Source organism: Vitis vinifera, chromosome 18 (assembly GCF_030704535.1).
Source record: "Vitis vinifera cultivar Pinot Noir 40024 chromosome 18, ASM3070453v1".
Taxonomy (NCBI): domain Eukaryota; kingdom Viridiplantae; phylum Streptophyta; class Magnoliopsida; order Vitales; family Vitaceae; genus Vitis; species Vitis vinifera.
Window position 1 is genome coordinate 11840234 of NC_081822.1, and position 27104 is coordinate 11867337.

The 27104-nt window shown below is 38.1% G+C and overlaps 4 protein-coding genes across 9 annotated transcripts; 3 read left to right on the forward strand and 1 right to left on the reverse strand.

Moving 5' to 3' along the window:
- Positions 1-576: 576 nt before the first annotated feature.
- LOC100243821 (uncharacterized) lies at positions 577-5106 on the forward strand. The gene is made up of 2 exons (XM_002277804.3): positions 577-1321; positions 4706-5106. Exons 1-2 carry the CDS (start codon positions 965-967, stop codon positions 4733-4735), a joined length of 387 nt encoding a protein of 128 aa, XP_002277840.1. The 5' UTR covers positions 577-964; the 3' UTR covers positions 4736-5106.
- Positions 5107-5253: 147 nt separating this feature from the next.
- On the reverse strand, positions 5254-16748 carry LOC100248967 (uncharacterized). Of its 6 annotated transcripts, none has more exons than XR_009465127.1 (8): positions 16302-16748; positions 15156-15767; positions 13299-13486; positions 7199-7434; positions 6837-7036; positions 6083-6208; positions 5866-6017; positions 5254-5710 (listed from the first exon to the last, which is right to left on the reverse strand). XR_009465127.1 is itself a non-coding variant. In XM_059735030.1 (7 exons), the coding sequence occupies exons 1-7, from the start codon at positions 16452-16454 to the stop codon at positions 5919-5921; spliced, it is 1614 nt and encodes a 537-aa protein (XP_059591013.1). In that variant the 5' UTR covers positions 16455-16748; the 3' UTR covers positions 5254-5918. The 6 variants fall into 6 exon arrangements, 2 of the variants coding, with proteins under 2 accessions (XP_059591013.1, XP_010664785.1); XR_009465126.1 differs by having other exon boundaries at positions 5254-5715; XR_009465125.1 differs by having other exon boundaries at positions 7199-7503; positions 16302-16673.
- Positions 16749-16978: 230 nt separating this feature from the next.
- LOC100853900 (uncharacterized) lies at positions 16979-20967 on the forward strand. Its single transcript, XM_059734473.1, has 3 exons — positions 16979-17026; positions 17308-17373; positions 20620-20967. The coding sequence occupies exons 1-3, from the start codon at positions 16979-16981 to the stop codon at positions 20965-20967; spliced, it is 462 nt and encodes a 153-aa protein (XP_059590456.1).
- Positions 20968-24665: 3698 nt separating this feature from the next.
- Positions 24666-26366, forward strand: LOC100259190 (probable methyltransferase At1g29790). Its single transcript, XM_002277590.4, has one exon. It carries the CDS (start codon positions 24861-24863, stop codon positions 26118-26120), a length of 1260 nt encoding a protein of 419 aa, XP_002277626.1. The 5' UTR covers positions 24666-24860; the 3' UTR covers positions 26121-26366.
- The last annotated feature ends 738 nt before the right edge of the window (positions 26367-27104 follow it).

The window sequence follows — 27104 nt, forward strand, 5'->3', positions numbered from 1 at the left end:
GTTGTTTGTTTTTGTAGTATTTTATTTCTATTAAGTATTAAAAAGTAAAAAAAACCATTGTGTTATTTTTTCTATTTAGAAAAAGTCACATATTTTGGCTTTTTCTATTTAGTAAAAAGTTTATAATAAGTCATGAAAAAGTAAAAAAACAAACAACCTAAATTCTAAAACTAAATGGTTTTCAGCAAAAAGCCAAAAAAACAAACACCACCTAAGGTAATGTTTGTTTTTTTACTTAATTCTAAATAGAACCTTAATGTTTAATAGTGTTAAATATTAGGTTGTTTGTTTTTTTAGTATTTTATTTCTATTAAGTATTAAAAAGTAAAAAAAACCAATATGTTATTTTTTCTATTTAGAAAAAGCTACATATTTTGGTTTTTTCTATTTAGTAAAAAGTTTATAATAAGTCATGAAAAAGTAGAAAAACAAACAACCTAAATTCTAAAACTAAATTACTTTAAGTAAAAAACCAAAAAAATAAACACCACTTTAGTCTTTATAAGACTTTTTATAGAGACCCCAACTTCGAGGTGTTGGTCGCCAGACTCGCCACATAACAACCAACACTTAGTAATTGTTGGGACTATACTTCCCTACATTCATCTTCTTGGTGTATTAAAAAAAAGAGGGGGGATAATATCAAAACTAAAATGATTCACGATTGGATGGTTTTATATAGCAAGAAACTATAAATCCTTTGTTTACCTTAAGCCAAATTGTAACAGAAATTTTGTTGTATGGTAATTTTTTTCTTGGAAGTAAAAACTGACAAAAGGTTTAAAAAAAAAAAAAAAAATGCATAACTCAGCAGATCACCCGTCAGGTGTCGATATTGCCTTGAGGCGGCTGCTTGGCAGAAGACAATATTTTGTGGGCGTTTCGACACTTCAACTTAACCGCAGGATTGAGGCTGTTTCAAAAGGCGGGGCACAAATCTGAATTAAATTTTGAGAGAGAGAGGATGTTGAAGTTCTTGTCGAAAGTGAGAATCGAGTTCAATGCCTTGGACCCCCGCACTGCGTCGTGCTTGGAGTTCTTGGCTCAGTGCAATGCCCGCAAGGCCAAGGAATCTAACCCCGCCTGTCAGTTGTTGGTGAAGCGCCGCACCGACGACCATCCACCGCAGATCACCGTCACGTTCGTCAACGGTGTCGAGGAAGTCTTCGACGCAACCACCACCCCTGCTCAGGCCATAAGGAACATGATTCTCGAGAAGGGTCAGCATCTCGAGACCGAGCAAATGTTCCGCGAGGCGGGCGAGGCCTGGCCTGTCATCATCCCAGAGGAGGAGCTCCACCAATTCGCACCCGGTACCAAGGTATTTGGTCTTTCTTTCCTTAATTGTTGATGGGTCAAGCAAAGAATATATGGGCATGGTTTTGTTTTTGGTGAGGCTTTTGATCGAACGGTTGGTGTGCATCTCTATTTGCAGCGCAGGTATTTGTTTTTTCTAAATTACATTTTGGTAGTGAAATATCTTTGTTGTTTGGGGTCTAACATGCTTTTCTGGTTAGAAATCGTTCTTCTTGTCTGGGGGTTTCTCTTGTATGTATTTGGTGTTGTGTTTTTTACCAATGCGTTATTTAACCCTCCTGTTTGTTCTTCCAATGGTGCTCTAATTGAAAGTATAAACTGGAGAGAAACAAACATGGTTTTCTATTATCGTCCTTTTCTGGTTTTGCTACCTATCATGAATTTAGGTTTTCAAATTATATGATTGAGGTTGGAAGTGATTATAGGTCTTGTTCAACCACAAGCTAAGCTTGGTTCTTGGCAATAGTTTGAATGTAAGGCTCTTAGAACAGATTATTATGTGATTTGTTAGAATGTTTTTAATGAGGACACCAAGATGGTGCAGGTGTCAACAACTACCCCAAATTGTTGGGGCTAGAGATAGTGATGTGCTTTTACATGGTTGCAGAAAGATTGACTTTGGCAGCTACACAATCTTGAAACTTCTTGATATGCTAAATGATAAGGACACTACATGTAATTTGTTGGAAATTATAAATTACTCATGCATGTGTTGTGCCATTGGGGATTTGACAACAATTATAAGGTAGAAATCAGAATTATATTACCGACGAGTGAGACTGAACATTGGGTTTTTGAAAGTTGCAGTGCATGACACCAAGATGTATTTATGTTCTATTTACATGTGATAGTTCCTTTTTCTAAGCAAATGAGGGGAGCAAAACCATTTCCTATGATATTACTAAGTGCAATATCTTCCAAGCAATTGATTATGTAAGATTGAAACAAAGCAGTGAACACTGATAAAGTTAGAAAGAGTGGCTTGGTCAGTCAGTTTTCTCTTCCCCACTTCCCCGCTTTCCTCTCAGGGGAAATCAATATTTTGGGGTTTCTGTTCTGATGCAGAAGCAAATTTATGATTGTCTTGAGCAAACCAAAGATTAGGAAGTGTCCTCAGTTAAGGCAGAACCATTTTCTTTTAAAATGGAACAAAAAAAAGAAGGGACATATATATATATATATGTAATATTTGGAGTTTGGATATGAGTCGAGAACAATGAGATGGATTAATTCTTGCTGTTGATCGTTCATATTTGGCCTTTTTAAGACACCCAAGATGAATGTACTTGTGTATGTTGGTGAAAAATGATGAGCAGTGGTGTTCTGTTGGAGTGTGCAATGAGTACATTGTCACAAGTTTATCCCCATCAAAAAAGAGGAAAAAGGCCTCTAAAAGTGTGAATATCTGATATAGATACAAGGTGGCTGACATGGTGAATTATAAGCTAAGTATACCACAACAAAAAAGTATTTGAAGCCTGTAATGGTTTACAACAAATATTTATTGGTGTCAAGAAACTGGAAAGGAAAATGGAAATTAGGATAGTAGTACATTTCTACGACATGCATCTTTAGGTGCCTCAATAAAATGTGTTGAAGTAGATTTCTGCATTTTGTGCTTGATGTTAGTTTGCAAAGAGTTTGCACAAAGGATCAAATGATTAATGCTATAGGGCAGGGCACTACGACCAATTTCCTCTAGTGCGCTCAAGAGCTTAAATGTCTCTACAGGTGTCTGCAAGAGTGGGTTGGATGGCTCTTATTTGATTCAAAATAGGTGGTCTTTTCAATATGCTTTTGTGGCCCTTTTCCTTGCCAATTATGTATAATCCTTGCTAGTCTTAAAAATAGATTTGTCTTATATTAGCTCTCCATTTACTGAGTCCTTGAAGATTCATTTAAGCTGTCTCTTATTTTAGATTTACTTGTATATGGCCATGAGAGATACAAAGGGTCATAGGATAAAGAAAGTGAATATGATTATTTTCTGCCCTGAAGAAAATGGGCAATTTCCTATTACCTTGAAGTCTGATTCTGTTGGTAGCTTCTTCTGAGGAAAGATTGGTGAAATCATGACTAACTTTATCTTGTGTAGATAAACTAATGCTATCCTGCTGAAGTTATGATTGTTTAACTGTAAGTTATAACACAAACACACATGAGGCAGTCTTGAGGTTTAAAGCTTCAATAGTGGTTGCTGCTGCAATGCTGTTATCCGTAGACCGTCATAGTATTATGAATCCTTGGGCTATGTTTGGTTCCCATAAAGTACCTAGGAAAGAAAAAATAAAATGCTAAGGAAATTGTTTTTCTCATGTTTGGTTTTACCATAGAAAATTTGAAAGAAAATAAAAAATAATTAAAATTAGTTTGAAATTCATATATTTTAAAATTATTTAATCTTTATATAATAGAAGAAAATAAGTGAAATGAGTTTTAAAAAACATATAAAGGTAATTTATTGACTTTAAATCTATTTTTTATTTTCTTTCCTACTATTTTTTCTCTTTATTTTCTTTCCTTCACATTTTCCCTCAAATTTTCTGGGAACCATACATAGCTTTAATGTACTTAAAAAAAATGTTTGGGATAAGATCTTAAATTATTTGTCTTTGCTGTATAAACATAGAGCTGGTGGGCTGTGGTCTATTTCTAGTGTTCTGTTGGATTTCCAAAAGGGACTTATCATTACATTGTAATCAATTAAAATTCTCCCATTAAATCCTGCTTGACTGTTTATGACATTCTTCCTTAAAATGACATTCAATGTGTCCCTTTGTGAATCATGTGACTCTGTTTGTCTTGTATTCTTTTGGATGAAGATCATGTCCTTGTCAAGCAGAATCCGTGAATCACACTTGTGCAAGAGTTATAGGTATCTCATTGCTTGAAAACTGAAGAGTATGTGTGAAATTTTGTTCTCCAAACTCCAGGTTTTTACTTTCTGCTGTCTTTAATAAAATTGATGTGCAAATGATGTTTTCTCCCTTACTGTTATCTTGATAAACTTATTCCCAGATAATTTAATTCAAAGAAAGCATGTGTTAGGAAAAATGGTGGAAAGGCATCTTGTACTTTGGTAATAGGACTTGCGATTTCTTTACCTGTACTATTTACTCGCTTGTTTTGCTCCATCATGCCGTGGGATGCTATATGAAAAAAAGGAGGATCATGTGAGATTGCAAACATTCATTTATATTTTTGTTTCAACATCTAGAAAACCAAAACTGTCAACAGATTAGGTCTGATTGTGCCTTGAACAAAGTGAGAGAAAAGGGGAACTCTGCTGCCTCAAAAGATTACAGTATTGCTGCTGTCTGTGCATCTACAGCCATTAGAATTTTGTGATCTATATGTTCTTATGGATATATCCCTTTTTATCTTCCAGCCAAGGAAAGCAGAAGAGAAGAAGCAGTAGCTGTACCTCATCTCATCAAACCATTGCTTGGGAACATTTTGATGGTTGTCAGACCTGACACAATGTGACTAAATGCTTGGTTTGAGAGTGGCTACAAGTGGGAGATGTCTTATGTAGCTAGCATGTTTATTTGGCTTTGCCATGGAAGCATGTTTTTTGTTGGGTGTTTTAGCTTCAAGGGATTAAAGTCTCACCAAGGAGCTGGGGACATTGCAAATTTTTACAACTTGGATTTACCTTTTTCCTGGTAAAAAGATGATTAGGCCATCAACATGTTTTCTATTTGGTTTCTCATCTATTTGATGTCTGAAATGGTGATATGCAACAATGACAAATGAATAACAGGTTCCAACTGCTTTTTTCCTCTCTCACCAGTCTGTCTCTGGCACCTCGCCTTAAATAAGACTTTCAGGGCTTCCCACACTTCTCATGACAACATCACCAAGTAGAATGTTTCTTGCACTCATTTTTAGAATCGGGACATCATGTCGATTTTCGATAGATAAGACAAAGCTGGGTTTGACTCTGAAAAAGCAATGGGAATTCCCATGATCTATACAAATATATATAAAACTATATCAGATACAACATTCCATCTCATAAATGAGGAAATTTGGACAATTCGATAGGATGGCTAGTAGCACAGAGCCATAATCAACAAATTTTAGATGCTGAAATCCCCAATGAAGCTTTAATGAAGCACCTGCAATCCTCTCATCAAGACATAGAAGTCGACTATGGCAAACATGGCAGCGACACCAGCCCCTGAAATATTCTCCCTATTGCATAATTCTACTGGAGAAATATGCCCCTTCAGCTGCACATTAACAACTCCCTACGCCACAAACCACTGCTCAAATGCATGTCGACAATTCAGGTTTGGCTAGCAGAGTTTGGGGCAAAGCAGAAGGATCGTGCATGGAACAGGAAAATCTTCCAATACAACCAGGACCAGGATTCGGATGCTAGTTGACACTTTTCTGGCATGCAATAAAAACATAATTTAGATGTCTACCTTCATTCTGTACAGTCACAACTTAGAGTTACAAAGGAATCATTTCCTCATTCACCTTTTTCTTTTAAATAAATACATGTAGTGCATTCGATTGTCCTAATAAATTCTCACTTACATAATCATTTTCTCTAAGCCAGTCACTTGAAGCTTGAACTTGTACTCTCCTGATTAGCGGTCCTCCCGATTAACTCTGTTAGGATCAGACATAACATCCATCATCATCTTCTCAGGTGAATCATCCCAACTCGCAAATGTTTTCAAGTCAACCTGGAAAAAAGACGTGTTAATTCATACTCTATGGAGAAACTTTTAATCCAATAACAGTAAATTACCTTGCGTCTTTGCTCAGTAAAAAGTTGTTCTCTCTTCTGAAATGAGATTTGTACTTCCCTGGCTGTTCTTCCACCCAATCCCCATACTTCCACATCTAAAACCCGTGCTTCAACAGGTAAAAACCCCTGAAATAATCAAACTTGGATTAGAAGATACGTTGTGGACCTTTCAAAGTAGCCGTTTCCGGTTCTGCCACAGACTAATCACATAGTTAGTCCAATAACACATGCAAATCTCATTTCCAAAACATCTGGTAGAAAAATCTTACTTTATCATATCATTTAAGAAAATAAAGAAATGCAAGATTAGATTGTTTGTGGGCTAAAGCTTCAATGCAGCTCCATGCCTAACTAGTCAAGCATGAGGTAATACATCAACAAAAGTGAAAACACACGAGCAAAATGGCAAATGGATAAAAGAAAATTAAGGATAACATAAATAAAAGATCAAACCGACGATGCATGCACTGAAGAAACTGCAGTTAGTTTAAGAGTCTTAAGACAAAACCAGACCCAAACATCATGTAAAAAATGAATGCACCAGCAGGAAAAGAGTGAAACAAGGAAAAGATCCAAAATTGGATGGTTCAAGACCCTGCCATTCCTAAAATAACATCCCCTGAAATATATCATATACTGTAGAAAAATCTTCAAATTTCTTTTCATGGAAACCAGAAAATGATCACATGTTCAACCCATGAGTTCCCATCAGTATCAACTATGAGTATGACCATTTTAATGTCTCTGCATCTACCTGATCAGGGATGAGGGAACCAGGTTGATAAGTTTTGTCAACTGCATGATGGCGAACAGTAACTCTAGCAAAATCCTCGTCAATAAATATTCTCTCATTCCCAATGGTTCCACCAAATGCAATCCCCGCAGGCTTTGGATGTGGCTCATATGCCCTACCAGTAGGATGTAAATGACTATACACAAAGTTCTTCTCCTTCCCTGCCAGTTAATATATATGTTCAGTTTCAGAGAGGATATAAAAATCAAAATTGTGCTAAGATTTGATATTTTGCTTGCCACTTTCTGTGAGACAATGCACCAAAACATACACAAATCATCTCTTTTCTTTTTCTCCCTCCTTTCTCTCACCAGATTACTTACCAGAAGGTGAAAATGAATGGAAAACTGGACTTATAGCATATAGATTCCCAGAGTTTCCATAAAACATATCCTTATTTTCGAAACCCTGCTGAGTAAGTGCACCAATGATCCATCTCCTGGAATTGGTGCTACCCTCAGAATTTCCTGAACTGGCAGAAATCAACATTAACATTGGGCCATGATAACCCTCAATATTTGACCAGAATCTGTTCAAACCTTTCCCATGAAGTGATGACCTACAAATTAGTAGCAAATGGATGCTTAATAAAATGTGTTGGGAGTGGTAAGCAATTGTACAACTGAATCTGCAAATAAATAGAACAGAATATTTCAGACAAAATGATAACAGGCTGACAACATAATTCAATTTCATTAGTTGTTCAACGACTGCTTCAGATTCAATGATAACAGAATATTTCAGAAAACTGCTTCAGATTTGTTGAATATAATGTATTTATAGTATATTATCTTTCCTTGTTAATATAGGTCACATGTATGGTAGTTAGGACTCCTAGCCTTGTATATATATATCTCTCAATTGTAAGTAGAAAATATATGAATGAGAATAAGGTTTTTCTCCTTTCTCTCTCTCTCTCTCAACATGGTATCAGAGCCAAAGGAGAAAACCTAATTTTTTTTCGGTTTAGCCGTGTAATCAATTCCGGCGAACCGTCCAGTGACCGTGTTTCCCTCCGGTCCCCTCATTCTCTTCCCGAACCACTCCGGACAACCTCATTGCCGTCGGATCTCCACCATGCCGGCACCCTTTTCCGGTGACCTATTTTCCGGGCAACGACCACATATTCCGAAACGCCGGAGGCTGATCTACACGCCAGTGGAAACCCCACCGGAAACCGGCCTCTCACGCGCCCCCACGCGCCGCTCTTCTCCTCCGGACTGTCACCCACGCGCCGGCGCGTGACGGCGCGTGGCGGCGCGTGGCTCACTTTCCGGCCACTTCCGACACCTCTCCAGGCTCGTCCGGCGTCGTCTTGGCCTTCTAGCCCTCTGGCAGTCCTCCCCAAGCCCTGCATCTCCATTTTTTTCCCTGTTTTTGGCTTTCTTGCCATTCCGGCCACCTCCGACAGGGCTCCCCCTCCATCTCCGAGGCTTGGGTGCTGCTTCTCTTCCTCTCCAGGCACGTCACGACCTTTTTTTCTCCATTGATTGCACCTCTCACAGCCGTGGTTTCACTGTTTTTTCTCTCTCCGCCGAAATCTGAACCCGTCTTAGGGCTCTCTTCGATCCAAATACGTGAATATGACCACCAAAAATCAGATCTTTACCTCTGTTATCTCTGGATCTCCTATGATTACCTCAGAGAAATTGGTTGGCAGTGAGAATTATCGCTCCTGGTCTGCCTCTGTTGAACTTTGGTTTATGGGTCAAGGATATGAGGATCACTTGGTTACCCCGGAGGCAGATATCCCTGAGGTTGACCGCGTACAGTGGAGGAAGATAGATGCACAGTTATGTAGTGTATTATGGCAATCGGTTGATCCCAGGATTCTTCTTCATCTTCAGGCCTATAAAACTTGTTTTAAATTTTGGACTCAGGCCAAAGGATTATACACGAATGATATCCAGCGTCTTTATAAGGTGGCTTTTGCTATTGTCCATCTCAGCCAACAGGACTTGGATCTATCTACTTATATTGGTCAGATTGCCTCTCTTAAGGAGGAGTTCTTGACTGTGATGCCTCTTACTCCTGATGTTGGGGCTCAACAAACACAGTTTGACAAGTTCTTCATGGTCTTTACTCTTATTGGCCTCCGTCCGGATCTTGAGTCTATTCGTGATCAGATTCTTGGAAGTTCATCAGTTCCGTCCTTGGATGATGTGTTTGCTCGCCTCCTCCGTATCTCGTCCACTCAGACTTTGCCATCTGATAGCGCTTCAGATTCTTCTGTGTTAGTTTCTCAAACTACCTTTCGAGGAGGACGCAGTGGTACCCGAGGTAGAGGCCAACGTCCTCATTGCACCTATTGCAATAAACTTGGCCACACTCGCGATCGTTGCTATCAGTTACATGGAAGACCTCCTCGCACTGCCCATATGGTCCAGTCATCTGATTCTCCGCTGCCTCAGCCTCCGAGCTCCTCCGCATCTCAGACATCTCAGGCTTCTATTGCCTCTGTTGCCCAGCCTGGTAATGCCTCTGCCTGCCTTACCCACACATCTTCTCTTGGACCTTGGATTCTAGATTCTGGAGCATCTGATCACCTATCTGGTAATAAGGATCTTTTCTCCTCTATTACTACTACCTCTGATTTACCTACTGTTACCTTAGCTAATGGTTCTCAAACTGTGGCTAAAGGTATTGGTTTGGCCCTTCCTCTGCCTTCTCTACCTCTCACTTCTGTCCTTTATACTCCTGAATGTCCTTTTAATCTTATTTCCATCAGCAAACTCACTCATACTCTTAATTGCTCTATTACCTTTTCTGATAAATTTGTGACCTTGCAGGACCGGAGTACGGGGAAGACGATTGGCATAGGACGTGAGTCTCAAGGCCTCTATCACCTCACCTCAGATTCATCTCCTGCAGTTTGCATTTCCACTGATGCTCCTCTCCTCATTCACAATCGTCTGGGCCACCCTAGTCTTTCCAAGTTCCAGAAGATGGTTCCTCGTTTTTCCACTTTGTCGTCGCTTCCGTGTGAGTCATGTCAGCTTGGGAAACATACTCGTGTCTCGTTCCCAAAGCGTTTGAATAATCGGGCACAGTCTCCTTTTGAGCTTGTCCACACTGATGTTTGGGGTCCTTGTCGGACTGCGTCTACTTTAGGATTTCAGTATTTTATCACTTTCATTGATGATTATTCTCGATGTACTTGGTTATTTTTAATGAAAAATCGAGCTGAGTTATTCTCTATTTTCCAGAAATTTTATACTGAAATCCAAACCCAGTTCAATATTTCTATTCGTGTGTTACGCAGTGACAATGCCAGGGAATATTTTTCAGCCCAATTTACTTCGTTTATGTCTCATCATGGAATTCTTCATCAGTCTTCTTGTGCTCATACTCCTCAACAAAATGGGGTAGCTGAACGCAAGAATCGACATCTTGTTGAGACAGCTCGTACTCTCCTCCTCCATAGTCACGTTCCTTTTCGTTTTTGGGGGGACGCTGTTCTTACCGCTTGTTATTTGATTAATCGTATGCCCTCCTCTGTCTTACACGATCAGATTCCTCACTCCCTTCTCTTCCCTGACCAACCACTTTATTTCCTTCCTCCTCGTGTCTTTGGTTGTACTTGCTTTGTTCATATTCTCACTCCTGGACAAGACAAGCTTTCCGCCAAAGCCATGAAGTGCCTCTTCTTGGGATATTCCAGACTTCAGAAGGGTTATCGTTGTTATTCCCTTGAGACTCATAGATACTTTATCTCCGCTGATGTCACCTTCTTTGAGGACTCACCATTCTTTTCCACCACTTCTGAGTCTCTTCCTGTTTCTGAAGTTTTGCCCATTCCCATTGTCTCCCCACCTGCTGCTTTGCCCCCTCAACCACTTCAGGTTTATCATCGTCGCCCTCGTGTCGTTGCTCCTCTCCCTTTTCCTGAGGCACCTGCTGACTCACTTCCTATCCCTTCGGCTTCACCTGCCCCGGCTCTGCCTTCTTCTAATGACTTACCCATTGCTGTTCGGAAAAGTACTCGCTCTACTCGTAATCCTCATCCTATTTACAATTTTTTGAGTTATCATCGCTTATCTTCACCCTATTTTGCTTTTGTTTCTGCTATATCCTCTGTTTCTCTTCCAAAGAGCACCCATGAAGCTCTTTCCCATCCAGGCTGGCGACAGGCAATGGTAGATGAAATGGCTGCTCTGCACTCTAATGGCACTTGGGATCTTGTTGTTTTACCCTCTGGTAAATCTACAGTTGGTTGTCGTTGGGTCTATGCCGTTAAGGTTGGTCTTGATGGTCAGGTTGATCGTCTTAAGGCCCGCTTAGTTGCTAAAGGCTATACTCAAGTTTATGGTTCTGATTATGGTGACACATTCTCCCCTGTTGCCAAGATTGCTTCTGTCCGCTTGCTTCTCTCCATGGCTGCTATGTGTTCTTGGCCTCTTTATCAGTTGGATATTAAAAATGTCTTCCTTCATGGTGATCTTGCCGAGGAAGTTTATATGGAGCAACCTCCTGGTTTTGTTGCTCAGGGGGAGTCTGATTTAGTGTGCAGGTTACGCCGTTCTCTATATGGCTTGAAACAATCTCCTCGAGCATGGTTTAGCCGTTTTAGTTCTGTTGTTCAAGAGTTTGGCATGCTTCGCAGTACAGCAAACCATTCAGTTTTTTATCATCATAACTCCTTGGGGCAGTGTATTTATCTGGTTGTTTATGTGGACGACATCGTCATTACAGGCAGTGATCAGGATGGTATTCAGAAACTAAAGCAACATCTTTTTACCCACTTTCAGACCAAAGACTTGGTAAACTCAAGTATTTCTTGGGAATTGAGATAGCTCAATCCAGTTCTGGTGTGGTCCTTTCCCAAAGGAAGTATGCTTTAGACATCCTGGAAGAAACCTGTATGTTAGACTGTAAACCGGTAAACACACCTATGGATCCGAATGTCAAACTTGTACCAGGACAGGGGGAGCCTTTAGGAGACCCTGGGAGATATCGACGGCTCGTAGGTAAATTGAACTATCTCACCATTACTCGTCCAGACATTTCTTTTCCTGTGAGTGTTATTAGTCAATTCCTACAGTCACCATGTGATAGCCATTGGGATGCTGTAATCCGTATTCTTCGATATATCAAAAGTACACCAGGCCAAGGTGTATTGTACGAGAACAGAGGTCATACTCAAGTTGTTGGTTACACAGATGCAGATTAGGCTGGCTCACCCACAGATAGACGTTCCACTTCAGGGTATTGTGTTTTTATTGGAGGTAATCTAATATCTTGGAAGAGTAAGAAACAAGATGTAGTGGCCAGATCTAGCGCTGAAGCCGAGTATCGAGCTATGACTTTGGCAACATGTGAACTCATATGGTTGAGACATCTTCTTCAGGAGTTGAGATTTGGAAAGGATGAACAGATGAAACTCATTTGTGATAACCAGGCCGCATTACATATTGCATCCAATCCAGTCTTTCATGAAAGGACCAAGCATATTGAAGTTGACTGTCATTTCATTAGAGAGAAGATCGCATCAGGATGTGTTGCTACAAGTTTTGTTAATTCAAATGATCAACTAGCAGACATCTTCACTAAATCTCTCAGAGGTCCTAGAATTAAATATATTTGTAACAAGCTTGGTGCATATGACGTATATGCTCCAGCTTGAGGGGGAGTGTTGAATATAATGTATTTATAGTATATTATCTTTCCTTGTTAATATAGGTCACATGTATGATAGTTAGGACTCCTAGCCTTGTATATATATATATCTCAATTGTAAGTAGAAAATATATGAATGAGAATAAGGTTTTTCTCCTTTCTCTCTCTCTCTCTCTCAACAAGATTCTTGTATAATTCAATTTCATTAATTGTTCGACGGCAAATTTATACCAAAAAGCATGAAGCATGTTGTACAAGAAAACTGCTTCAGATTCTTTACCAGTTCAACAAGAAAAGCATAATCATTGTGAATTTTCAGCCAAGATAAATACATTGATGAATTTCTCAACCGATTCAAATGAGATACATGGAAGTTTGATCAAAACAATTAAAGAAACAGTTAAGCAGAAAATCATTTCCAAATTTAAATGTGATTATCCTTAACATACATATTAACAGAATGAAAAGAATTGACTCTCATGGAGAAATGTTCTCTCCAAAAACAAAAAAAAAAAAAAACCTTGAATGGCAGATCAAGATCATTATTGATAAAGTTCTTCAGATGGGAACTAAAAATTGGTCAACATGCTGAGCCCTAAAACAGAAAGAAATTTTCATGAATATTCTCAGAATGCCACAAGTGCCATATGGATTAACAAAGTGGTGAAAGTGACAAGTCATTCATGAAAACATTTTTAATATTTATACTGAACATATATTTGGATTCAGGGAATTATTGCAAGCAGCATAGTTTGTTGAAAGATGGAAAACTATTCGGTCTATACAACAAAAGGGGAGAAGACAAACCGATAAAGAAGGCTTTCCTCTGATCCTTCCCCATCTCTAGGGAAACATACTCTTAAAATCTCTTGACCTATAGTACTTCTCGGTGATAGGGAAATAGCCCACGCCCTCCCACAAGTTAGAAGATGAGCATCACATGATTTTGCTGAGGAAACATCACTTACTGATGAACTTGAGGCCTCCATCTCACTCTGCCATTTTATTAAAAAAAGAAAGAAAGAAAAAAAATCATCCATGGTTTCACAGAAAATTAATACCGAGAAAGTTCATAGTAAACGAACTAATTTGAAAGCAAGAAAAGAATAATAATTACCATAAACTACTTGATTATTCACATCCAACATCTAAAGAAAAATGTGATGCTTTGATGTGGATGCTGATGAGAAAGGGTGCCTATAGAACAACTAGAAAAAGCGAAAATGGCACTGACAGTTTAGCCACCAACTTGCATTTTAAAAATTCTAAATTTCCTAGAACACATATTTGAAGTGTTGACTGGGGAAGAAAAAATCCCATGAAACAACAGGACCCCTCTTTGGTGCTTCAAGAAATACACTCATTATTACTGCAATGTACTCATAAGTACTAAAACAATACCAAAGAACACAAGACAGAATCAGCCTACAAACTTATTTAAACTTCTTTACACAAATAAAATAATCTAATAAAACAAATCAAACTGTATAATGACGATCTAATATAGTTATGCATACATTAAGCATTTTCGTTATAATTTTAGCATAAACTACAAAGTGGAATTAAGGTGTGCAGAAATTTAGACAAAATGGTGTTTTCCCCACTGACTGGTGGAAGAACATGTTAACAGATGGCATCAAGCTCCCTGAATAATAGGACAAACACCACATGCAGTGCTAAAAAAAATGATAATGCAAAAAAAAAAAAAAAGGAAAAATAAATTTCACATGGAGAATTATTTAGCAATCAACTTAAAGAAATAACACATAAATTCTACAAGAAAGCAACAAGACCAACCATGATTCATGGAGCAACAGTTTTGCAATCAAACAACAGGTTTGAGTTTGAATTTGAATTTAAACTTTAACATGGATAGATGAGATCATGAGAAAACCAAAAAGGAAGAAGAATAATTGTTTAAGTGAGTTCTAGTAGGGGCCCCTATTGCTGACAAAATGAAGGAGAACTGACTAACATGATATACTCATGTTAGAGAATCTGCCATAATTCCAAAGAAAATGATTCCCATGTTATGGAAGGAGGATCAGAGCATCATGAAACGAAAAATGGGAAAACTAAATGCAACAAAGAGCATATGGCTTCTTCAGGTAGATGCTAGAAGAGGAAGTTCATCATGGATGGTTTGATTCTACCTCTGCTCATGTCTGAGTGGTTGGAGGGATGACCGGAAGAGTGAGTTACTAAAAGAATGCTAAATAAAGTAGATAGGAACAGAAAGATCCACAAAGTTAACCAGTGATGATGATGATGAAGGCCACATAGCTCATGCATTAATCTACTAGGGAGGCAGCATGTAACCTTACTACAAGAACAAGTTCATCTGCTTGCTAGTTTTGAAAAAGGCATGCACTGGCAGCCACTTAATGTTCATGAATATCATTTTGAAAACAAAAAAAACTTCTCATCTTCTAAGCATGCATAAGAGCAAAGTCACTTGTTACTAATGAATCATTATACATTCTAAACTCTACAGCTGAAGGATGTGACTGTATACACCTTGTTAATCAATGAACCTGGGTAAACTAAGTACAATCTTCATTATTGATTAGAAAAAAACAGTAGGAGGATAATAGTGAAATTCAGGGGATATGGAATCACAAAGGCCAAGAACATCATTCAAATAAGGGGAAGAAACATTGGTACCTCTGAAGTTGCAGTGTTTTGGAGTTTAACATGGACAAAATGCACAAAACAATCTGCAAGATTTGGCACTGTATTCAAGGCCCAGGTATGAATTTTTCCTGCAGGAAGTTGCACTTCCAATCTTGTGATATCACAATCCCATAAATTCAAGTCACTGCCAACTTCTGTACATGACACAATAGCTGATAATACTAAATTATTTATATCCGGAAGATCCAGATTCAGTTTTCCATTGGAGAATTTGGAGATTCTAGAACTCCACGTCATAATCCAACACATCCAAAGAAGCACAAGCAACTCATTTGGCTGGAGGGAGCCACTTATCTTACAATCAGCATCATCAGATTCAAACTGCAATTTTGAAGGCATGCCCACTTTCACAGTCGTAACTGAAAAAACCCTCAACAAAGCACCAAGGGACATTGCAGCTGACATCCTCCCACAGCATTTAGTATAACCCCTCACAAACTCAACCCAACTTATCCCTCCTTTTTCTGCCACAAAAAATAGGTCAACTATGGATGGACCCAGTTGATCCAACAACTGCAAGACGTAGTCAGGAACATAAGGTGCTTCACACTTTGCATTGTTGAAAGCTATACAGAAGCATTCCTGAAACAACCAGACTTATGATGTCAAACCAAACACAAAACCAAAATCAAATGACTGAGTCTGACAAGATCGAAATAGCCTAACAGTTTCAAACCTAAATATTTCCACATAGCAGCACATCTTTTAACAGTATTACCAATAACAAATCCTAATTGCCCTGTCCAGAGCTGAAAATTTTAGGACAATGAACCAAACTGAAATTTCAAATCTTTCATTATTCATATCTGATAGCAGAGAACAAAAAATTCTACTCAAATAAGCCCAATGTAACCATTTGATCCGATTTGGGTAAGTGTTACTCATTGTTTTTGAACTCAAAACAACAACATCACAAAATTCAAAGGTTTGTTTATTCTATTTTCCTAGGATTCCTAGGCTACCAAACAGAGGCTAATATCAAGATACACGCTCTCGACTCATCTCAATTCAATCAGGTTATCAGTTTAGCCAAAGATACAGAACAGGACATGCTGATAGAGTTTCAGGGACGAAATCAAAACCAAAATTCCTAGTTTTTTTTAGAGAAAATTTGACCTGCAGAGATGTCAGGGGAATCGCTTTAGTTTCGGGATTAGAAAGCCTAGAGAAAGACTTCTGAAGCATTGGAAGAGCTCCAGTCGAAGCTGCTAGGGTTTCGGCCTCCCGTTGTTCAGTCGAAACCTGCTGTGTCGAAGACGATGCTCCCATTTCTCGCCCGATGTAAGTGCACTTCTTCTTTCTTTCTATTCTAACTTGGATAATTATTTCGAAGACAAAATCAGGGAGAATTTTCTAACCGCCGTTCGGTTCCCGGGAAAGTTGTGCAAATTCCCTCTTCCTCTCGCCAGTGGAAATCATGCACACACCATGTCGGTTGATCTCGGTGAAGTCCCTCGAAACGCCGTCGTTTTAACGGTGATTAACGCGTCTTACAATTTTTTGATAGACACGTGTCTTATAAATTACTATAGAACAACACATTGCCAATTTTATAATTTAAGTCCATTAACACAAAATTGTAACAAACAAACTAATTTATATTATATTTGGCACTCGGAATTAAATGGGTCGAGACCCGACCCAGTTTCATAGGTTGGAGGTCAAAGGATCCGGATGTATAGAATAAGGAAAGTGGAAGAGGAAAATCTCATTTGCTAATTAGGGTTGGTGATTGAGGATTTTTGTTTCCAGACTCTCGACAACTTGAGCCATTTTTCTGATCAGATCATCCAATGGCTCCGCCTCCAGGACCTTACTCTGGAACCAGCACTCTTGCTCTGGTACGCCTCTTCGTTTCTGTCTCATTGCTGGTTGTTTTTGCTGAGAAAACCGAGGGAAAAAGAAAAGAAAAGAAAATATTGAATTCCACGATCCGTCTGTTTTGATTCTTAAAGGACGTAGGTGTTGCGGGAACTAAGGACGATTAGTTATGTCACCCGCTAGGATGAATGATTTGAAGAAATTTTATTCATTTTATTTTGTTTTACACGGCCACCAAACCGATTATCGCTCCGATTGATTCTTTAACTTTCTGTCTCTTTATAATGGGCCTGTTGAGCAGGTGGTTCGTGCATCGGCCTTCACTTTTGGTGTCGTTTACGGAAGCTTGAAGCTCAAGGTTCTCAAGGTATGCTTTCATCGGTTACTGAAAAAACCATCTAGAGTTTGTTGTGTGTTCACATATGATCACGCCTTCTGATCAGATTTACTAATGCTTGGTTATGGCCTTAATCCTCATTGGTCATTTCTATTTCATTGTCACTGTTGTTTGTCTGGCGTCGATTTTTCTTCCCTCCTAGTTTTGTGTCTGTCACATAATTTTACTCTTCTAACCATAGAAAATTTCATTTTTTTTAGAGAATTCTTAAGCCCAAACTGGAATAGCTTTTTGTTTCTGGCTTTAGCAACAAGCTGAAGTGAAATCCAAAGCCATCATTTTTGAAGGGCAATTTCTAGTATTATAAAAATATGAAATAGATTTCTACTTACGCCAAAATAGCTTACAAGAGAAGCAGTATTTCCCAAATTTCCATGTTAAGGCTTTTTTTTTTTTTTTTTAAAGTCATATGCTCTTTGAACAAAATCTCCCGAGCACTTCTATTAAGCTTAAAAAGATCATTTGGCTTCTCAAAAACCAACCCAAACAAGCTATCAGTTGTGTTTGGGACTTGGAAGGATTTTAATTAGATGAATACCTGCATGTGGAGTCTCCCTTGGTAGGTGATAGTCATTGTAACCTGAAAAGGCACCACTCTCACCCAAGATTTAGTAGATTTATTTATTCCCTTGGTACTTGATAGTTTTCCCTTTGATCCGTGATTCAAGATACTGGAAAGAAGAATAAGAGAAGGAAATAGATTTTGAATCTTATGGTTGATTCTGTTTTGGTTTCTGAAACATGAAAAGATAACCTCAAACACACCAAGTAGTTGTATCTGGCATGGTTTTTTTTTATAGGTAGTTGTATTTGGCATGGTTGAATCGTGATTATTGTTCATTGGATCCCAAACAATGAAATCTAAGGTTCATCAATTTAATATTTATTTCCTACTTCACTTAGACACCAAGCAGAGCACTAGGATTGTTGGATTGAAGGAAGAAAGATGGTGTGGATCAACTCAAATTTTTAAGGGTGGCGTTACTGCCAGATCTGTTTTTGTTGCTTCCATGGTTTCTCCACATGTGACAATTCAATGAGTTATTTGTATTTTCCATGGAAGCAACCAAATAGCTCTGGCAATAACATTGTCCTTGCATTTTCTTTTGGATTTGATGATACTCTAGATGACATTTGGAAGATATTTTTGTTGTGAGTAGACTAAATTTAACAAAATCCGTGATTTCCAATGAGTTTGCATGAAATATAGCCATCAAGAGAATGAAATGGTGACTTTCATGCAATCATTCCTTTAGTGGCAAGAGTAACTATGCCATGATTGCTGATCATAATATTAGAAAACTGCTGATTGGTGCTGACATGGGATGGAAGTACACACCTATTTTCATATTTCACTACAGTCGTGATAAAATTACCTAAACAGCTTTCCATGGTTACTCCATGTTACTCTTAGCACCACTTTTACTACCCATGGTGTAAAAAGGCTTAACTCACAAGCTGCACTTAAGATGCAAAACTTTCTTGAGACTTAGACGCCCCAGGGAACATGCCTAACCAAAATGAAGTGCAACCTAGGGTGCATGTCAATTTTCTAAATATTATCCAAAATTTGATACAAAAAATTCCAAATTCCAAATATTTAGAAAAAACATCCAACAAAAATTAATGAAATATAAAATTTAAGATTCAGTAAAAAGGTTTAAAATAAAAATAAAAATGAGACATGTCTCTCCAACAAGGCGCACACCTTTGAAGGTGAGGCACTATGACTATGGAGTTGTTGCATCTTGGACATAACTATGTTGCTACCTGCTGTTTTAAGTTTTAAGTAAATCTAGACAATGACATTGGCTAGATTGTAGGTTACATGGATTTTTAATTCTGTTTTGATTAAAGCTGTCTGTATCCCTTCTTTATTGTGACTTAAGAAAATTACTTCCTAATATGGTATCATCTGACCTCCACACCTTGAGTACTTAAGAGGGTGGGTACAGCCAAGCTAATTGGTCAGACCATGTGGACATAAAACTCATGGTTTTAGACGTGTAAGATTTACATTAGATTAGTGGCTTGTATAGTTAAAACGTATGCTATAATATTCTAGGTCATTTAAAGTGTCAAGCTGTAATATTTTTTCATAAAGAGCTTAGATAGCTGGAACTAGTCCAAGAGGATGGTGAAGTCCACGGAAAAAGCACCTGGTTTGAAGGAGTCACACTGGATTTTCTGCTTCATATCCTAATATCCTAAATAAGGTTGAAAAAAAATTAGTAAAAGCAGTGAAAATAGCTGAAATTTTAGGACTTTGGACATCCTGATATGAATATGTGTGTGTAGTTGAGATTGTGGGTTTTGTGGGGGGGGTGGTTTGGTTTGGGGTTTGTTTGTTTGCTGATTATTTGGTCAAATTTCATTCTATGAGAAATATAATGGAAAAGGGTAAAATTTTCAATAAAGAATCTGGGCCTTTGAATTTGAGGATGTCAAGTGGATTTTTGTATTGATGTAACATCTAATACCATTTATTAATTCTATATGTGATTTTTCTTTTCTTTTTCCTTATTAATCATGTAGTTTTAATTAAAAGTGCCCTCTACTGTTAACCGAGTAAAATCTTATTATTTAAACAAATTAAACAAAAATTATAGTCAAAATGGACAAGGATTTTTATAGGAGTGAAGTTAGATCTAAGGTGTTGGAAATAAGGGTGAAGATGTAATTTTGATTAAAGATGTGAAGAGAAGAGTATGAAAAGAGTGTTATGATTTTAAGGTTTATACGAGGGACTCCTTCAGTTGATGAATTGCTATTGACATGGTAATTTTTGGCTTATGTGTCATTTTACTCTTACAACTTAAAATTTTTTCTTATTATTCAACAAGAGGTCATAAATGTAATTTATATTGGCTAATCTTCTCTCACTATTATTAAGCTCAATTGGAATTTGATGTGTAAATAAAAGATGAAAAGAGTAACAGAACCACATTTCCTTGGTATAGTTTTGGGTAAGGAGATATCATATTTATATGTTCTCTTGATTAGAGTTTGTAATGATTTCTTATCTGTCGCATATACTTCAAAATCCTGATTAATGAATTTTATATCTGATTAAAAAAAAAAAGAAAAAGAAAATCTCATCATGAAATAAATGTATTTTAATCCTTCACCATGGCATTTTGGCATTCTTGCTGGGATTTCACCAAAGCAGAGATTATGGCTTTCTTTGGAGAATTCTATTGTCTTGGCACGTTCTAGAGGAGCCTAAACTCCAATTTTCTGGTTTTGATTCCAAAAAAAGGGGGTGCGGAAGAGTTGGAAGACTTTAGACAGATCAGTTTGGTTGGGGGACTGTACAAACTGCTTGCCAAAGTTTTGGCAAATAGGCTGAAGTTAGTTGTGGGGGAGGTGGTTTCAGAGAACCAGGATGCCTTTATTCAGGGCAAACAGGTCCTAGACGCTGTGCTCATTTCTAGTGAGGCTGTGGATTCTAGATTAAAGAACAATAACCCTGGTCTTCTTCTAAAATTGGACATTGAGAAGGCTCATGACCATGTCAACTGGGAATGCCTTCTTTCTGTTATATCTAATATGAGATTTGGGTAAGGGTGGATTCGTTGGGTCAGGTGGTGCATTTTCACCACTTCTAGGTGTTTCTAATACAAGCTTGTTTTTACCTGTCAAAAAAAAAAATCCTTTCGAACTGAAAAGTTAAAGAGTAACCCATATTTTTTTAATCATTTTTATCCCACTATACCCTGTCACACTTTTCTCCAATTTTAAAACATTTCTATTTTTGCAGATAAAAAGAGAGAGAAAATCTCATCTTTGCATAAGACATGTATGTACTATTTGCAGACTGTAGTTTTATTAGGTGCTGAAAGTTGATGACAACAACCATATGTACGGAAACAAGAGCATTTTTATTATAAAGGAAGTGAATAAACATCAACCTTTTTAGGCAAACAGTCTGGTTCTTATAACCGAATACACTTGAGTCCATCCATTTCATTCTCTATGGTCCTGTTTAAACTTTTATGTTCGTCCAAAAAGGTTTCTCGTTTGTGGTGTGATTGTCATTCTACTAGCCTAAATTTATTTTCTTATTCTGAAACAGTTTATTTATTTATACATTTATGTTTTTGGACCAGGCAAAGGCAAACTCACAAAAGAAGGCTGAAGCTAAGGCTCATCACTGATGGCGATCAAGAAAAAATGATTAGAGAGATTCTATTTGATCAAAAGCAGTATGAATAATGGTGCATGAATCACTGTTTCCAAGTCTTTCTGGAGCTTTTTGAGTCTCCAACCTTTGCAGTGGTTTTTATTGCCTTCCATTTTCATCTTAGATAAATGTTTTCCATGGTTGAGTGTATTCTTACTTGTTAGGCTTCTGAGATATTCTTTTTTGAATGATGCATTGTTAGCTCATAATGATTGATGGCATAATTGTTAATATAGAAATCTTATTGTAGGCAGTGATGGGCCTACGATGATGAGCCCACCCCGCCTGCATCTCCTTTTCACATTCTCGGTATAGAGGAAAAGGGGAAATTATTGCCATTTCAAGTATATCTGTTTTTTAGTTTTTTTGGTAAATCTCTTTTAATGGGTGTGAAGCACAAGAAAATTATCATTTTTTTTTTGTGGAAAACGCATTTCCATATGCAAGAAACTGAGTCGGTAACTTCCATTTGATCCCTCGATGGTTTCTTTTATCATGAAAACTCATCTTTTTCCTTATTTATCTCCTATTCTTGCTTTCTTGGATTATTGAAGTACCCCATTACAGTCCTTTATTTGAATCGGCTTTTGTCAATGCCATGATGCTCATAATGATACGGATGATGGTGACTGGCTGGTGTTGATCCCACCTGGATAGTATTGGTATGATGGTCAATGTGATGATCCTGGTAATATATGGTCTTATGATGACTTAAAATGGTGACGGTGACGGGGATGGTGATGGTATTGAACTGGTCGTTTGGTATCATAGAGGAGGGCAGATCTGTGATCACTAGAATTTTGTGATGATGCTGATGCAAGTATGATGTTGCAGGGGCATTTTATGTATACCATGTATATTTTCTTTGCAATTTTTCTAACTGATGCTAGTGATGATATTCGAAATGCATATCCATTTTCTCAACGTTTACTTTGCCTAGAACACTCAATGAGGCATTCGAATCCATTTGGGGATGGGACCTCTTTCTACCTCTCTACACAAGCAGATTAAAAGCCTTGGTGAAGAGAATAACCAAGACTCGTGCAAAAGGAAGACCTATTTCTTTTTGGGAAAAATGAAAGTTGCAATTTCTCTTAGCAGTTTGGTGCTGTACTTGGGTATAGACATTGTTGAGCAAGGATAAATCAACACAGTAGGATTGATCCAGGTGGGAAGCTTTGTCCTTCTCAACTGGTATTAAGAGGAAAGTTTGCATGGTTTGTATGGTTTTAAGGTTTTGATGTTTGAATTTCAGCACGCCTTGTGAAAAGATGCCTACTGTGGCAAAACTCCAATCTTGGTAGTTTTAAGGTTTGAATTTCTGATGTCTTTCCTTGTGAGAAAGACTAGAAAAACGTAAATTGCCTGAATTCAAAAACCAAATTGGAAATTCCAAAATGCAAAAATTGGGAAAGGAAAACGTATAAAGGCATTTCATGATACTTATCCAGCAAAACATTGTAGTTGTTGAATGTATATAGTGAGATCTAGGTTATGAAATAAGAGCACAGTTATAGGGTATAAGGTTACAAAAATATGGATTAGGTTCCAAATATCATGTACATGGGTCCATCTAATGGGTGGTTTGTGGTGGGTATTGAAAAAGCATACTTTAATAATTACACTAACCCAATAAAAAAATAATGAAATAATACTTTTGACACTGATGGTGCCTTTTAGGTGGGTACCAAAAAAGTCTACTTCTGCACTGACTTCGCGGGTTTGCATTATTTGAAAGCGCAGGTGTAAGGGATCCATCATCGTGTGTTTATGTTGACGCCAATTGACCCTAGTTGGGCAGCGAGGACAGCAGTGCATGAAAATGGAATGTTTCTAGATGATGGCGAGGGGGTGTAAGTGTAACACATGAGGTACCAATTTGATTTTCCTAGTTCCAATCTCAACAATCAAATACAAAAAAGCATTTCTTTATAATGATCAATGCGGCACTAAATTGGAAGGCTACCAAAATATTTTGTAAAATTCATTGCCCTACTGAGCACTGACTACTTTATGGCATTCATTAAGCTGTAATTCCGAATGCATTTGGGCCCTCTTTATAATGAACTTCAATGATCACAAATTAAATTGCATCAAATAATGCAATAATTAAAATTAAAATTTAAGACAAATTAAATTGCACATTTATGAAAAATCATAATATAAAAGTTTGGAATATTTTAGTCTTTTCCAAACTCCTCTAGAGTGGTGTTGTGAAAATGGCGGCCTGATTTCTTAAGAAAAGGGAAAAAAACATAGGTTGCGCATTTGGCTCCGTCAAACATTTTTCTCTTAGGAAGCTCTGTGGAAAGAGCCGAATAATTTTGACAGCCACGCATCCGGAGCATTCAGGGAAGGAAAGAAAAAAGGCAAGTGTTTTTCCTTTGCCCGTGCCACTGCCACGTGCTTCTTTCACATCATTTTCCGGGTTATACATTACCTTGGCATTTTCCAATACACTTTCTCTGAAGAGTGTGTGTGTGTTTGCAGATTATATATTCCACTTTGGAGTTTAGGAGTTAGGACTGTTCTGTAATTATTACATTTATCATCCACATATAATTTCATTTGACTTCTTCCCTCTTCACCATTCCCACTAAGGATTATTTAAAATAATATAATAATTCTTTTTAAAATTTATGATTTTTTTTTAAAGACATTAATAAGAAAAATATTTCAAATTTCAGCATTGAAGTGAAATTGTCAGGATTCAAAAATATGATATTTTTTTCAAATTCCCTTCACACTTGCTTTCCTCACTGTAACGGAGAGAGCCTGCCAGCCAGCCATTTGAAACGACGTTGTTTCATCCGTGTTTCCTTGCCTTCCCATCTGAGCAATGCTCCCATGGCAGGTTGGTTGGGGGCCCACCATGTCAACGCTTAGTAGGCGTTTCAGTGTGCTGTTTTGACTTTTGAATTGACCTTCAAATCCTAGCCGTCCATTCTTTGTCGTCGTAACGATCAATGACAAGTGGGTCCAGGAATGCCCCCGATGCTCACACGTGTAGGGCCACGATAGAAAATTGCAACTTTCCCGTAGATCATGACCACAACCGACAGGGATCCATGAACCAGAGTTGCAGGGTTTTAAATTTCATAATCAAACTTTAGTTGTACAATTTAATGTAAATTTTTTTTAAATATTTTCTCTCCCACTTGCTTTACTCCACAAATCTCACACTTTCACAATTCACAGGTCACTGCCACGACTCTCTCTCTCTTCACTTTCTCTCTGTAGAGCCGAGCACCAGCAGAAGCAGAGAGGGGCCGAGATGGGCTCTGTTTCTCTGAAAATTGGGGATGGCACAGCCAGATTCAGAAGAGCTTCACTGTGTTCTTCAGCGGTGAATGTTCTTATGCTTTTCTCTGTTATCACCACCAATCTTTTCGCTCTCTACGCCTTCACATCGTCTCCAAAGGATCAAGCCCACCCAACTCAGCATACCCACAAGAACATCTCTTTCATTTCCGAGCAAGTCTCGCTGATTATCAGAGAGATCGAGTCTTCGCAAAAGAAACTGGCGCAGATGGAGAAGGAGCTTCTTGGGTACGAGAGCATCGATCTTTCCAGGCCCAATACTGCGAGCGAGCTTAAGCTGTTTCTGCAACGCCATCAGCTTCCTCTCGGGAAAGATTCCAAGACTGGAATCACGGAAATGGTGGCCTCTGTGGGGCATTCCTGTGATAAATCTGTAGATTTGTTGTCTCAGTACATGACTTACAAGGTTTCTGGTGCTTGCCCTGATGATTGGAGCCTTGCCCAGAGGCTGATTTTGCGGGGATGCGAGCCACTGCCACGGAGGAGATGCTTTGCTAAGTCTGTCCCTAAGGTGGGTCTATACTCTTTTCCCATTTCGCTTTGGAAACCGGTTAGTGATAAGATTGTGAGTTGGAGTGGTCTTGGCTGCAAAAATTTTGAGTGCTTGAATAATAAAAAATTAGGGAAAGACTGTGTTGGTTGTTTTGATTTGGCTAATGGGTATGAGAATCAGAGGTTTGTTAAGGCCAGGGGAAAGAACGATTTTCTCATAGATGATGTGTTGGCTCTGGGTAGTGGAGGAACCAGAACAGGCTTTGATATTGGAGGTGGGTCTGGGACCTTCGCTGCTAGAATGGCAGAAAGAAATGTGACGGTGATCACTGCTACTTTAAATGTTGATGCCCCCATTAGCGAATTCGTATCAGCAAGAGGGCTTTTTCCTGTGTATTTGAGTTTAGATCATAGGTTCCCCTTCTATGACAATGTGTTCGATATAGTTCACGCAGCCAGTGGATTAGATGTTGGGGGCCGCCCAGAGAAATTGGAGTTCTTAATGTTTGATATCGATAGGATTTTAAGGGCTGGTGGCTTGTTTTGGTTGGATAACTTCTACTGTGCCAACGAGGAGAAGAAAAAGGCTTTAACGCGGTTGATCGAAAGATTTGGGTACAGAAAACTGAAATGGGTAGTTGGGGAGAAGCCAGATGCAGCTGGGCCAGGAAAATCTGAGGTTTATTTGTCAGGTGTTCTACAGAAGCCTGTAAGAGTATGATTATAAACAGCTTTGGTGAGAATACTGTTGCCACTTCTAGCTTTGTTTACACACAATTTCAGAGCAGGAATAAGTGAAATGCATTGGCTGTTTCTTTACCGAACTGCAAAATGGCAGCGGATGGTATCTGTTCTGCAATTTAGGTTTTTTTTTTCTTGGTGAATTTGGGGATGTTACCTCACAGAACGATAAGAACATAGTGTATTCTTGAATTGATTAAGTATTTGATATTTGTAAGTTCTAGCATCCACATGTACTTTCTTTTAGTTAGTTTCCTTTGTTAGTTTGTTAGGTTTCTCCTTTATTGATTGTTTTTATTTATTATTTCTCTGGTTAATTGTGCCTTCTAGTTCTAGCTTCCTATTCACTTTCATCAGTAGAATAATAGAATTCCATTGCCTTAAGAATTGTGTGATTGTGCAGCCTATTTGTTACTGCTGAATCACCTGATTGTTGAGAAATACTTTATCAAAAGTAAAATGCCAAAATACCATGTTTCTAGCTGAATGATTAACTTGAAAAGAAGAGGCGCAAAGGTTTCTTCAATATTTGGATGGGTTGAAGGAACTTTAGAACTTTGATCTGTCATGTATGAAGGGGTAGTGACCAGGGTGCTGGAGAAATGACAGGTTGCGGGCCGTTGTCTCTGACTCTCACCTGCTTAACGAGCAGCTGTAAGTGGATTGGCGCATTCCAGGGATTGTAGCATTGTGAGCTCAGGTGAGAGGAAGAGTCTCCATGGTATTAGAAAGGTGTGGCAGACAGGATCAAAGGAGGCGATGCACCGAGAATCCATTAAGAGTGAGTGCGTTTGATACCAATTTAAGAAAACATTACTAACCTTTTTTAATATTTGAATGATAAAAATTTTAAAATGTTACAAAGATTAGAAGCGCTGACAAACGGGCTCTAAGTCTTTTATCCAAATAATTTCCAAAATGTCTCTCATCCATTTACAATTTTAATTTCTTTTGTTTTTTAAAT

Excerpts from the sequence above, each read along its gene's own strand:
- LOC100243821 (XM_002277804.3), top strand. The coding sequence starts at position 965 with ATGTTGAAGTTCTTGTCGAAAGTGAGAATCGAGTTCAATGCCTTGGAC. Across the intron at positions 1,322-4,705 it reads AATTCGCACCCGGTACCAAG|CCAAGGAAAGCAGAAGAGAA; the intron begins GTATTTGGTCTT and ends TTTATCTTCCAG.
- LOC100248967 (XM_010666483.3), bottom strand. The coding sequence starts at position 16,454 with ATGGGAGCATCGTCTTCGACACAGCAGGTTTCGACTGAACAACGGGAG. Across the intron at positions 6,209-6,836 it reads GTTCCCTCATCCCTGATCAG|GGGTTTTTACCTGTTGAAGC; the intron begins GTAGATGCAGAG and ends TGATTATTTCAG. Across the intron at positions 6,018-6,082 it reads TTACTGAGCAAAGACGCAAG|GTTGACTTGAAAACATTTGC; the intron begins GTAATTTACTGT and ends TCTTTTTTCCAG.
- LOC100853900 (XM_059734473.1), top strand. The coding sequence starts at position 16,979 with ATGGCTCCGCCTCCAGGACCTTACTCTGGAACCAGCACTCTTGCTCTG. Across the intron at positions 17,027-17,307 it reads GAACCAGCACTCTTGCTCTG|GTGGTTCGTGCATCGGCCTT; the intron begins GTACGCCTCTTC and ends CCTGTTGAGCAG. Across the intron at positions 17,374-20,619 it reads TGAAGCTCAAGGTTCTCAAG|AGGAGCCTAAACTCCAATTT; the intron begins GTATGCTTTCAT and ends GGCACGTTCTAG.
- LOC100259190 (XM_002277590.4), top strand. The coding sequence starts at position 24,861 with ATGGGCTCTGTTTCTCTGAAAATTGGGGATGGCACAGCCAGATTCAGA.